The sequence below is a fragment of the Mustela putorius genome, unplaced genomic scaffold, assembly GCF_011764305.1.
Source record: "Mustela putorius furo isolate JIRA1106 unplaced genomic scaffold, ASM1176430v1.1 tig00003845_pilon_pilon_pilon, whole genome shotgun sequence".
Lineage (NCBI taxonomy): Eukaryota > Metazoa > Chordata > Mammalia > Carnivora > Mustelidae > Mustela > Mustela putorius.
This window is the reverse complement of record NW_025421998.1, coordinates 48,585,032-48,597,834: the sequence shown is the minus strand read 5'-3', so window position 1 is coordinate 48,597,834 and position 12,803 is coordinate 48,585,032. Positions and strand designations below refer to the sequence as shown.

Here is a 12,803-nt window from a genome sequence, read left to right as displayed (position 1 = left end):
GAATACATAACTTTATTGATGGGTGGTAATGGGTCAAGGACTTAGCAGTGCAAACTCCAAGTGATTTCACTGGCATGAAGGTAAAACCTTCATAGTTAGACAGTTACGAATAGCAGTTAAGCCTTGATTTTAGTATACTAGCACTTTGTTCCATTTTCTGTTTGAAACTTAATATATATTTTTTTAAATCTCAGAAAGAATTTCACAACACATTTGCATAATTATGGACACAAAAGAAGATGAGAATCATGTAGGCCATCATCTTGAAGAAATACTAAAAAATGAATTAAATGTAAGTATTCAAAAGTTGAGTTTCATGACATCAAAAAGTTGAGTTCCCTTTATTCCCCATTTTTGAGCTGATGAACTTCTTAGTTGAATTCATAATCGGGCTAAGGAAATGGAAGAAGGAGTAATAAGTGTGAGGAAGTCTGTAGGAATTATTTGTAACTTTTACCACTAATGGCTTGGTCTATTTACTTCATTGACAACTTTTTGTCTTGAACTGTTTTGTTGGACAAAATGATTTTATTTAAGTCATTTCCCTGTTTCTCTTAAAATATGTAACCATCTATCAGGTCTTATGATGAACAAGTGACAACCTTTCAACAGTGTACACAAATTCTACTTAAAAGCCAAAGGAAAAAGTTCATTTTAGTTAATTTTATCATGATAGTGCAGTTAGAAAGGGAATGGGCTCTGTTAGTACTGTCTGTGCTCAGATGGCAGCTTTTTTACTGCCTAATTTTTAAATAACTATAAAGTTTGAATTTAAAGTTTTAATTTGAATAAAACTTCAAGTACTTCAGAAAGCATCTGGCTTGTAGTAAATTTCTGGTGAAGATGAAACTGTAATAATTAAACTTTTGATGATGAGACAGATGTGTTTTAAGTAATGAATCCTATTAGTTTCCAAACTGTAGTCCTGATTTAGATATACGAACTGTAAAGCACATAGATCCCTGGAATATATAAAAATTTAGTGAACAGTAGTTTGGGATTAGTTCTGGAATCCAAATTTTTACACTTGATATTAGCCAAAAGGCTGAGAAGAGATAGAATCCAAATTTTTAACAAGGTCCTCCAGGTGGTATTAATGGCACTTGGTACAAATTCTACCAGTAGCACTTGGAGCAACAACTCAAAGCTGAAAGAAAATGATCACCATATCCAGTGTTTCCTAGGTACAAATGTTATACTACAATCTACTCTTCTTTATTGCTTCTATCCATTGACTTTTTGGACATTTTCCCTTCATCCTTGGAAATTTTAGCATCTTATGCTCTCTGCTTTCTTCCTCAAGTTCACCTGTTAAGAATCTATTCTTAAATTCCATTCCCTAGTTGCACAGCTGCATCTTGCAGAATATTTTACTGTCGGTAACTTTCCACTGTTTGACCCACTGAAGCACTCTTTCTGCCTCAAAAATAATCTTTTACCTTTGGGTAATCTCTTTTATTCTTTATCCAGTCAATGCAGAAGTCACTGAGATGGGACCGTGAAAGAATATCACTGGAGCTCTGGATATCAGTCACTCCGAAGTTGAGAGCGTTGGGTTTTTAAACTCTTTTTGAGCATCCAACTATTGTATTCTGTGTGACTAATTCCTTTATTGATCTTTCTGGTATTGGACCCTGCAAGAAGTCCTTTTGATTACAATTATCATAGTATTCACTTTCTTTTGCTTCTTTTTCTGTATCTGTTTAGTGATGAAACACTAATTTAATACTAAATACTGTGTGTATTTAGGGATACACACAGTAGTACATGATTGGCCTGGTGTGATTTATTCATCACTCTGACCTCTTTTTCCTTTTTTTGTCCTTACCTTTTTCATTTCCAGAGATCTTCATCTTCCTACCCATTGGGTCCAGTCTGCATATTGCCATCATCTTAACAGTGTTGACAAAGTAAATACTAAGGCTATTTCTAAACTTCTTACTAGAATGTTTTGTCATTCCATATCTTTTGCTAACTTGCCCCTGCTCATATTTGAATTTTATTTTATTTTATTATTATTATTATTATTTTTTTTTGTTAGAGAGAGATACAGAGCGCAAGCACAAGCAGACAGAGTGGCAGGCTAGAGGCAGAGGGAGAAGCAGGCTCCCTGCCGAGCAAGGAGCCCGATATGGGACTCGATCCCCAGGACACTGGGATCATGACCTGAGGCGAAGGTAGCCACTTAACCAACTGAGCCACCCAGGCGTCCCTCATATTTGAATTTTAAAGGAAACTCGAGTTCACCATCTTCTCCCTTTCTTTTGGCTACATTTTGTTTTATACCCTTCCTTGCCTAGTTTAGTTGTCATGTTCTAGCACTTCAGTGGATCATAGATCTTCTACCAATATCCTCAATTCCCTTGTCCTTCAAATGTACCTCCTTGGTTAAAACTTCATCTATTAGTCTAACTTTTAACTTCTTTAAGCCTTAACTTAAACTTTATACTGCTAGAGAAAATTATAATACAGAGCAGATTGTTACCATTAAAAAATACTGGTTTCCATTCTCCAGGGGGCACAGAATATTTTAAAGCAAGTATACTATGATTGCATATTCAACTGCCCATTTCCTCTGTGAATATTTTAAACCTCCTGAACTTTGCTCAGGTTTTCTTAACCTCACTGTTGGTATTTTGAGCTAGATAATTCTTTGTTGTGAGACCCTGACTTCTGCCTTGCACACTGTTTAGCAGCATCCTTGGCCTATATTCACCAGATGCCCCTCGTTGTAGCAAGTAAAACATCTCCAGCTATTAGTAAATATGGCCTGGATGGGGCAAAATCCCCTTTCTGTCCAGGAATGCTGGTCCAATCCTACTATCTTCACTGCTATTGTTAGACATGATCTTGTCTCCAACTTCAGAGCATAATTATGCACTCCCACAGAGCAACATCCCTGTCTTCTTGACTCTAAAACTCTGAAGAGTCCTACATCAGTAGCAATCTTACTAAGACTGTTTCCTCTTCAGAGCTCTGGTTCCCCTCCCTCTGCTTATCCTATTGCCATCAATATCCCTGCATATTCAAGTTCCTTCCACTAACTGAAATTAAACAAAACAAAAAATCCTCTTAAGTCAGGTTACCCTGAAGCCATCCTTAATTAGAATAATTTAATCTCTCATTCCTTATTTTACTCTAGCCTGATTTCCAGTCCCACCTTCCGCAGGAGTTACTCTCAGCACGATCCTCAGTGACCCTTTGGGCAGTCCACAAGACATTGATCAGTCCTTACCTTGATGTAATGCAGCACTTGACCCTCTTGTCTAATACTTTCTTCCAGAAGGAATCTCATCCCATTTTTATAACATATTGTCTTTCTGAACCTCCTTTTTTGTTTGTGGCTTCGTCTTAGTTTTGTTCATAGGATCCTGTTCATAAATTTTAGGTTTTCCTATACAGGTGAGTGGTTTTCTCTGTAAAACCATGATGATGGGTCCATATATTGTCTGCTGACTAGAGATAAAATCATTCTCTAGCCCTGTGTTTAATTATTCACCAGCCTGTGTTTCAGATCTGTAAATTCAATTAGAAGTTCCTTAGACCCTTAAACTTCCATGTTAGAGATAATTAATATTTCACAAATTCTTGTTCAAAGCAGTTGTCCTCCATCTGCTAAGGTTTCAGCCTCTGGCATGTGTATGTTTTGCCTAGTCCCTTAAATCTGGTGTAATCTTTCACCCATTCTCTGTTTCACCCATGAAGCAAATAAAATTCCAGAACAGGTTTTGTGAGACCTAAGTCTAGGCACAGCACAGCCAATTGGCCTTGGTTCAGGGTCTTTAATTTGATTGTCATCAAGCTGTCCTCTGCAGGCTGAGGCTGTAATCTCACCTGAACCATCCATGTCCAAATGGATCTGCTCCCAAGCTTATGCAAGTAGTTGTTGGCAGACCTCAATCCCTTGCCGTGTGGCCTTACCCACAGAGCTGCCTCACAGCATGTTATTCAGGATTGAAGGCATGGTCTTTTCCTAACTTGATTTTTTTCTTTTTTTTTGAGAGAATTTTTTTTTTTTTTAAGATTTTATTTATTTATTTGACAGACAGAGATCACAAGTAGGCAGAGAAGCAGGCAGAGAGAGAGGAGTAAGCAGGCTCCCTGCTGAGCAGAGAGCCCGATGCGGGGCTCGATCCCAGGACCCTGGGATCATGACCTGAGCTGAAGGCAGAGACTTTAACCCACTGAGCCAGCCACCCATGCGCCCCTCCTAACTTGATTTTATAAGTAACACCCCGTCACTTGTGTCCTATTGTCTTCATTCAAAGCAAGTCAATGTATCCAACCCAAACTCAAGAGGAGGGGATTCTGTGAGATTTTAAATATTGAGAGATGGGGGAATTGTTTGTGGATCTCTTTTAGAAGTTGTCTGCCACAAACATAAATTTGTTCCTAAGTTAGAAAAGAAAATACCCACTACTGTGGACATCATAGCCTCCTGTACATGTGACATAATACTGTATTTAAGTCTGAGTCTTATTTATTAGAAATCATTAACCAAACCAAACTATAATTCCTTAGTTAAGTAAATGGAAACCCAATCTGTTTGATATGAAAACTAGTCCTTAGAAATTGAGTTTATCAGATATTCTATATGACAAAGACCAAAGTTGATCAGAAACATCTGAATAGTTTTCAAATCAGTGACCAACAAATGGAGCTGACTAGCCAAAACCAGCAGCCTAAGGACATATGCTAAACAAGGAGTGAGTTTAATCTCCTGAATTAATTATAGTTCTATCCAATATAAACCAGCCTAACAAATTTTCAAATTCCAATAGGGAAAATAGTCAATGACTACTTTGTTTAGATTTTTATGTTGATCATTCAATAATATAACCCTAGGTGCCCTATTGTGTGATCTGATAAAACATACTAAATATTGACTTAATTTTAGAAGAAACGAACCCAGAAAAGAGATAATAGTCTACACATACTGTTCACAGCTTCAGAAATCGTTGCTGAGCCTCTGCTAGGCTTCCTTTCTATATTTTTTTCCTTTTCCTTTGCCACTCCCTCCCTCTGTCACCCTTCTTGTTTGTTGGTTTGTTTTAAAGATTTATTTATTTTAGAGAGAGCACATGTGATCTCGGGGTGAGGTGACCAAGGGGAAATACCAAGAAGCTCAAGGATGAGCTCCTCGAGCATAGAGCCTAACATAGGGCTTGACCTGATAACCCTAAGATCATGATTGGAGTCAAAATTAAGAGATGGATGCCCAACCTACTGAACCACCAGGTGTCACTTATGATGATGGAAATTTTTAATTACATACTTAAAAAGAGAGACCATTAGTATGAATTCTCATGTACTTATTACTTAGCTTCAACAATTACCAACGCATGACCAATCTTGTTTTCTCTTTACTCATTTACCACCCCCCAATTATGCTGATTAAAATTTCAGCTATCCTGTCTTTTCATCTGTAAATGTCTCAGTATGTATATGTACAAAAAAGATTTCATCTTTTAAACTGTAATCATAATTACACTCTAAAATATCTATACTCATGCCTTAATATCTTCAAATGTCCAGCAATTGTTCACTTTTCTCCAATTGTGCTATATATTTTATCCTTTTTGTTTCCCATTTTTTGGAATAATTGTATCTTTCAGTGTATCTTTCATTCTCTTTCAAAATTGTCCACAAACTGTGTACCTAGATGGCTCTGTTAGCTAAGCATCTGCCTTTGACATAAAGCATGATCTCAGAGCCCTGAGATCAAGCCCTGTATCAGGCTCTCTGCTTCCACGGCTGCTTCTCCCCCTGCTGGTTATCTCTCAATCAATCAATCAATCAATCAATAAATTTGTCCACAAATAACCATTGATTTGTATGTCTCTTAACTTTCTTGTAATCTATAGCTTTTATCTCTATTTCTTTTCTTTTCTTTTCTTTTTTAATAGAGTAGATTGTCTTTTAGAAATGCCCACATTATGGGCTTTACTGATTGCAACTGCATGGTGTCACTTAACATGTCTGTCTGTCATTTGTATATTCTGGAAATTATAGTAATGTCTAGAGGTTTGTTTGGATTTGGATTAAAGTTTTTCTTTGGCAAAAAATAAATTTTTTCAAAGGTGGTGATGTATGCTTCTCCCAAGAAAGTACATTAAGTTTGGTCTTTTGAATTTCTTTGGTGTATGCAGACATTAGTGCCTAGAATCATTATTATTAAAGCATGCAAAATGATATGAAGTAAAATTCAAGAAAGTGGAATTGTGACTTCTGCTCTTGAGGGTATCATTGGGGTTTTTATTCTTAAAGATTATACAGAGTCGTGATTTTAAAATAATTTGATGTGATTCCGTCCATAGCAGTTACAATTTTACTAGTGCTCAAATAGTCCAGTTTTGGCCATTCATTAGAAGCCTCTTCAAGTTAGCTTTAGTCCTTTTCTCATTATGCTAATATTTTGATAACTTTCCCACTTTCTGGTCTGACCTTGTGTTCTAGATTCACAATGACCTCTAGACTGATTTCCTGACCAAACCTTAAATCAACCAATTCTCTAGCTGGCTGCTACTAAATTGGTTATTGTTTCTAGGTTTTATTTTGTTGAATAGAGGTAAAAAAACAGTTTCTGTCATTGGTAAAAATAAAACACATCCTTTTGGGGGGGTTCTTTTTTTTTAAATAAATTTTTTATTTTTTTATTACTTTTCAGTGTACTGAAATTCATTGTTTATGCACCACACCCAGTGCTCCATGTAATACGTGCCCTCTACAATACCCACCACCAGGCTGGCCTAACTACCCCCCGCCCCTTCAGAACCCTCAGATTGTTTTTCACAGTCCATAGTCTCTCATGGTTCATCTCCCCCTCCAATTTCCCTCAACTCCCTTCTCCTCTCCATCTCCCCTTGTCCTCCGTGTTATTTCTTATGCTCCACAAATAAGTGAAACCATTCGATAATTGACTCTCTTTGCTTGACTTATTTCACTCAGCATAATCTCTTCCAGACCCATCCATGTTGATACAAAAGTTGGGTATTCATCCTTTCTGATGGAGGTATAATACTCCATAACATTGGGGTACAGATGGCCCTTCTTGACACTACATCTGTATCTTTGGGGTAAATACCCAGTAGTGCAATTGCAGGGTCATAGGGAAACTCTATTTTTGATTTCTTTTTTTAAATTTTATTTTAAAGATTTTATTTATTTATTTGACAGAGAGAGATCACAAGTAGGCAGAGAGAGTGAGAGGGAAGCAGGCTCCCGCTGAGCAGAGAGCCTGATGTGGGACTCAATCCCAGGACCCTGAGATCATGACCTGAGCTAATATCGAAGAGATTACTGCCTATGTTCTCCTCTAGGATTCTGATGGATTCCTGTCTCATGTTGAGGTCTTTTATCCATTTTGAGTTTATCTTTGTGTATGGTGTAAGAGAATGGTCAAGTTTCATTCTTCTACCTGTAGCTGTCCAATATTCCCAGTACAATTTATTGAAGAGACTGTCTTTTTTCCACTGTATATTTTTTCCTGTTTTGCCAAAGATTATTTGTCCATAGAGTTGAGGGTCCATATCTGGGTTCTCTACTCTGTTCCACTCATCTATGTGTCTGTGTTTATGCCAGTACCATGCTGTCTTGGTGAACACAGCTTTGTAGTAAAGCTTGAAATCAGGCAACGTGATGCCGCCTGTTTTGTTTTTCTTTTTCAACATTTCCATAGCAATTTGGGGTCTCTTCTGATTCCATACAAATTTTAAGATTATTTGCTCCAGCTTTTTGAAAAATACCCGTGGAATTTTTATCAGAATGGCATTAAAAGTATAGATTGCTCTAGGCCTTATAGACATTTTAACAATAATAAAACACATCCTTAATTCTTACTGATGTTTCCAACTGAAATTAGAATTGGGAATGCAGACTTTTTTTTAAAAGTGTGTTTTATCTCTGTCATTTTGTCTAGTGGTAAAATTTAGTGTTTTACATAATTTCAACATAACACATTTGATTTATTTCATGCTAATTGATTCCTGAGAATAATGTAAGGTATTTTTCCTCCACTGTCTTGAGGGTATATTCTGGTTAGGATGTACAATCAAATTAATGTGTTTTCCAGTCAATTCGAAATAGTACTTCTAATTGGTTATGATGCTATCTGGATACACTAAATTATTTGGCTTATTTTCAGACATTGCTTTTTTAAAAGAAATTTATTTTATAATTTTACATGAACTTTTATCAAAATCAAATATATAAAGCAAATTATACTCAAAGAAGTCTAAGTTTTGTCACTGTCTTCTGTACCCTGTTGCTTTCCTCTTCTCTGGGTAATCAGTTTTTTAAGTTTTATGGTTTTTTCTTATACTGTTTATGAGTTTCTGTATAATGTGTATTTTTTTTTGCATTTACAAAGATTTTCCTCCGTTCTCCTTTGATGACTACCTTTATATACGTATTCCTGTGAAATACCTTTGTCTTTTATTAACATTAATTTAAATTCTTTTGGCTCTTGTCTAATCGATCTCCTGGGCAGCAAGGAAAATAACTAGTGTCATCTTCTTGCTACCTCTGCTTTCAGTATCCAATTTGAATTGATGTCTTTTAATTAACTACCAAGTGACACTTGTAAAATGACAGCAAGCCTTTTTTATTTTCAAAAAGATTTTATTTATTTATTTGATAGGGAGGAGAGATCACAAGTAGGCAGAGAGGCAGGCAGAGAGAGAGAGAGGGAAGCAGGCTCCCCGCTGAGCAGAGAGCCCCATGTGGGGCTCGATCCCAGGACCCTGAGATCATGACCTGACCCAAAGGTAGAAGCTTAACCCACTGAGCCACACAGTCATACTGTAAATGTTTATTTTTAAGAAGACTTAATGTTGGTACTTCGCAGATTATTTTGGTTCTCTGAAACTATGCTCCAGGAGATTTCTTAGGGAGGGTTCCTTGACACAGTATTCCAAGTTCTTGCATGTGAATAAAATTATTCTGTGGTTAAAAATGTACAAGTTGATTTTGGCTTAATGAAAACATTGGTTCAAAACTTTCTCCCTGAGCATCTTAAATATGGTTCTGCATTGTCTTCTATCATGAGTTGTTTGGATCAAGTGTGGTTAAAATCTGGTCTCTGCCTGGATGCCCAGTGAAATATTTTTTCTTTGAAGTCCAGTCTTACTAGAATTTTCTTACTGTTGGCCCTTTTGGGTTAATATTACTATGTATACAATGTGTTCTTTTACAGTAAAATTTCTTGTCTTTTTATTTCATGAAATTGTGATGGCATTATTATTTTATTATTTTTTTTCATTCTGTTACTTTAGTTTTCTTTTTTTTTACATTCTTATTTATTTGCCTATCTTTATAGCTATAAAGATAGCTATATTGGTTTTTAAAAATATTTTTAGCTTAAGCTTTTCATACTTTAAATTTTATAGTTCTCCTGAGGTGTTAGCTGTGATACTTTCTTCTATCTTCTTCCTAACTTACCCTTCATTTCTGAAACAGTATTTTCTTATTTTCCAAGTTTCTTGTTCTAATTACCTTGTTTCTGATTTATTCCAATTCTGACTTCTGTAGTTTGTTCATTTTGTTTTAGCTTAATAAGTGTTGGGTTGTGGCTTTCACTTGTTTGGTGAATGTATTTCTGATGTGTGTGTATTGCCTGTAGGGACATTATTTGACGCCTCATTCATTCATTCATTTGATAGAAAATGCAAGCATGCAAGAGCTGGAGGGAGGGGCATAGGGGAAGAGAGAATCTTAAGCAGACCCCAGGGCCAGTACTAAGCCTGATGTGGGGCTCAGTCTCACAACCCTCAAACCCAGAGGTCATGAGTTAAGCAGAATTTGAGAGTCAGATGCTTAACTGACTAAGCCACCCAGCTGCTCTATTTTATTTCTTACGAGATTTGAGGTCCTCTCTACTTGCCACTTTTTAAGTAAGAAATATTTTTATCTACTTTTAGGAGGAAAGGATGGGTCAGAATAAATTTTATATCTCAATGCTTATTCACTTGTTCAGGAAAAGATGAGTTGTTTGGATCAAGTTGTTTGGCCAGGCTCTTGATGAACTTCCATCTCTCTTACCTTTCTTCTTAACTTGGACCTTCTCTTTGACTTCTAGTACATCTCTGTCAATTTAGACATTTTGGGATGATGCTTTGACTCATAAAGTGCTTTCTTAGTTTGGGCTCAGACTCCCAGTAATCTCCAACAGAGTGAGAACCTTCATGTGGCTCCTTTGTTTTCAACTTTGAACTGGAGATTAGATGGCCTCTTTTGAGTTTTTCTGTTCTTTCCAGAATGGCCTGGTAAGCTATCCAGAGAGTACCTGATGATGGTTTTGTATTACTTTCTTTGGACTCCTTCTTTCCCCCTCCTCTTTGGTGGGGGTCTTTACAGTTGCTGGCCGTTTATCCCTACCCACTAATACTGGTTTTGTGGTAAATAATAACTACAGGTTTTGCATTTTGAAGTTTCTTCTTGTACTGTTTATTTTTATGGAGAGATCTGTAGAGACTTGAAAATTAAAGCAACTCTTCCCAGAATCTTCTTCCCTTTATTCGTTATGTGTGCTCTGCTTGTTATTTCTAATTTCTAAGCACTTAAGTTTATCTCCAAATTTCTAGTATTTAATTGATCCATAAGTATACATGATAACTTTAGAACTTTAAAAAATTAGGCTTGATTTGGAGTTAGGGATTTCATTCATTTAATAAAGCCAAGATGCACGTGGATGTTCAAAAGAAAGAAGTACCACCAATGGGGTGCTTAGGTGGCAGTCTGTTAAGTGTGGGAATCTTGGTTTCGCTCAGATCATGATTCATGGGTGGTGAGATTGAGTCCTGCTTTGAGCTCCATGCTCAGCATGGAGTTTGCTCGAGATTCTCTCTCCCTCTCCTTCTGCTCTGTGGGTACACTCACTCACTCTAAAATATTTAAAATACTTAAATAAATCTTTTTTTATTCATTTTTTAAAAAGATTTTACTTATTTTTTGACAGACAGAGATCACAAGTAGGCAGAGAGGCAGGCAGGGAGAGAGGAGGAAGCAGGCTCCACGCTGAGCAGAGAGCCCGGTGTGGGGCTCGATCCCAGGACCGAGGGACTATGACTCAAGCCGAAGGCAGAGGCTTTAACCCACTGAGCCACCCAGGCACCCCTAAAATAATTAAATAAATCTTAAACAACAGGTATTTCTCAAGCCCTCTTAATTGTAATTTACTCCTTTGAGGAGATATTTTGGACTTTTGTTAAACTAAAAGTTACTATAGAACTTATAAAGAAGAGTTTTGTGTGTCCTGTAAACTTAGAGGATCTTGGTTGATTTGGAAGGGGATGTCATTCATTAACTGCTAAGTCTCTCCTGGCTTCTATATTTGCCTAAAAACCATTAAACCACAGAAGGACTTCACAAAATGTTTTTTCTCAATCAGCCACAACACTAAGAATTAGAGTGCCTTTTATGTGCCAAAGACTATGCTATGTACCTTAATCCTTTAAATTCATTTATTATTATTTCTACTAAATATTCTTCTAAGAAAGGTAAAATAAGAAAGGTAAAATATAAGAACTAAAAAATCCCAGATGCTTAACAGGGTTTATTCCTAACAGCAGGAAGAAGACCCCTTATAAGGAATAGCTTAGTTTTATATATTTGTCTCTCCTATAAGGGAAAATTTATCTTGTGTCATTGTTCAGCCCATAACTTACAGGCAAACACAAAGCACCCCATTTTCTAATATCTTTATCTCCCAGAGTGCTTTTGTCTCATTCTGAAAAGAATGTAGAAAAAAAGCTGAAGTCATCAGTGTTGAGATCAAGGAAACTATTGGGCAGATCAGTGGGGTGTCGATCTGCTCGGTACACAGTGGGAGGATTGTCTCATTGGCATGAAAAGAAAAAATGATTCTCATTGATATTAAAGGAAGAGATTGGGTCTGTGTGTTAAAATTATTTGTCCAAAATTTTTGAAACCTACGTTAGGAGGTGAACTATATATCTAAATTCTAAAATGATATACAAATAATACATGAAAGGGATTGGTTTAAAAAATAAAATAAGGAACTAAGTAAGGACACCCTTCCCACCCTCCATACACATGAACATTTCACTCATACTTGAATTTCAACGCTTTATTATCAGGATTGTTATATTTCTTGGATTTCTTAAGGAGTTTGAATTATTTCCACCTACTTTAGATCTAGAGCTCTCCAGATGTACATGAGATAGTAGTGGAAGAGTCCGTTATCATTGTTTTCTCACTCAACAAATGTTGAAAAATAGTTTATGATACATACTGTGCTGAGTAGTAAAGGATTGATAAGTAAGGGATTAATAAGAATGTGGTCATTCTTCATTATTCCTTAATTCCCTAATTTACTTACCAAATAATACATGCCTGTTAAAATTTAGTCACTGGATATAGGGAGTTGAACTAAACAAGTATGGTTCCTTCAAGGACATACTGTTGAGTTAGGGATAACATAGAAAATGAATACAGGGGCGCCTGGGTGGCTCAGTGGGTTAGATAGAGCCTCTGCCTTTGGCTCGGGTCATGGTCCCAGGGCTCTGGGATCGAGCCCCACATCGGGCTCTCTGCTCAGCAGGGAGTCTGCATCCCCCCCCCCTCTCTCTCTGCCTGCCTCTCTGCCTACTTGTGATCTCTGTCTGTCAGATAAATAAATAAAATATACATTAGAAAAAAAAAAGAAAATGAATACAAAAAAATGTTTAGTTACTAATGGTGATAACTATTCTAAGCAAAAAGTGAAGTATGCTAATGTGAGAGAGAGCCCAAGAGAATCATTTAGATTGCAGGAGGAGGGCGGTGAGCTAGAATCTCTTGGCAGA

The 12,803-nt window shown here is 36.6% G+C and overlaps 1 protein-coding gene across 1 annotated transcript in view; it reads left to right on the top strand.

Moving 5' to 3' along the window:
- Positions 1-12,803, top strand: part of CRPPA (CDP-L-ribitol pyrophosphorylase A) — a 306,180-nt gene that overhangs the window by 134,556 nt on the left and 158,821 nt on the right. The window contains exon 6 of the mRNA XM_004743402.3: positions 195-292. Within this exon, the coding sequence (XP_004743459.1) occupies positions 195-292 (98 nt within the window). The remainder of the gene's footprint in view (positions 1-194; positions 293-12,803) is intronic.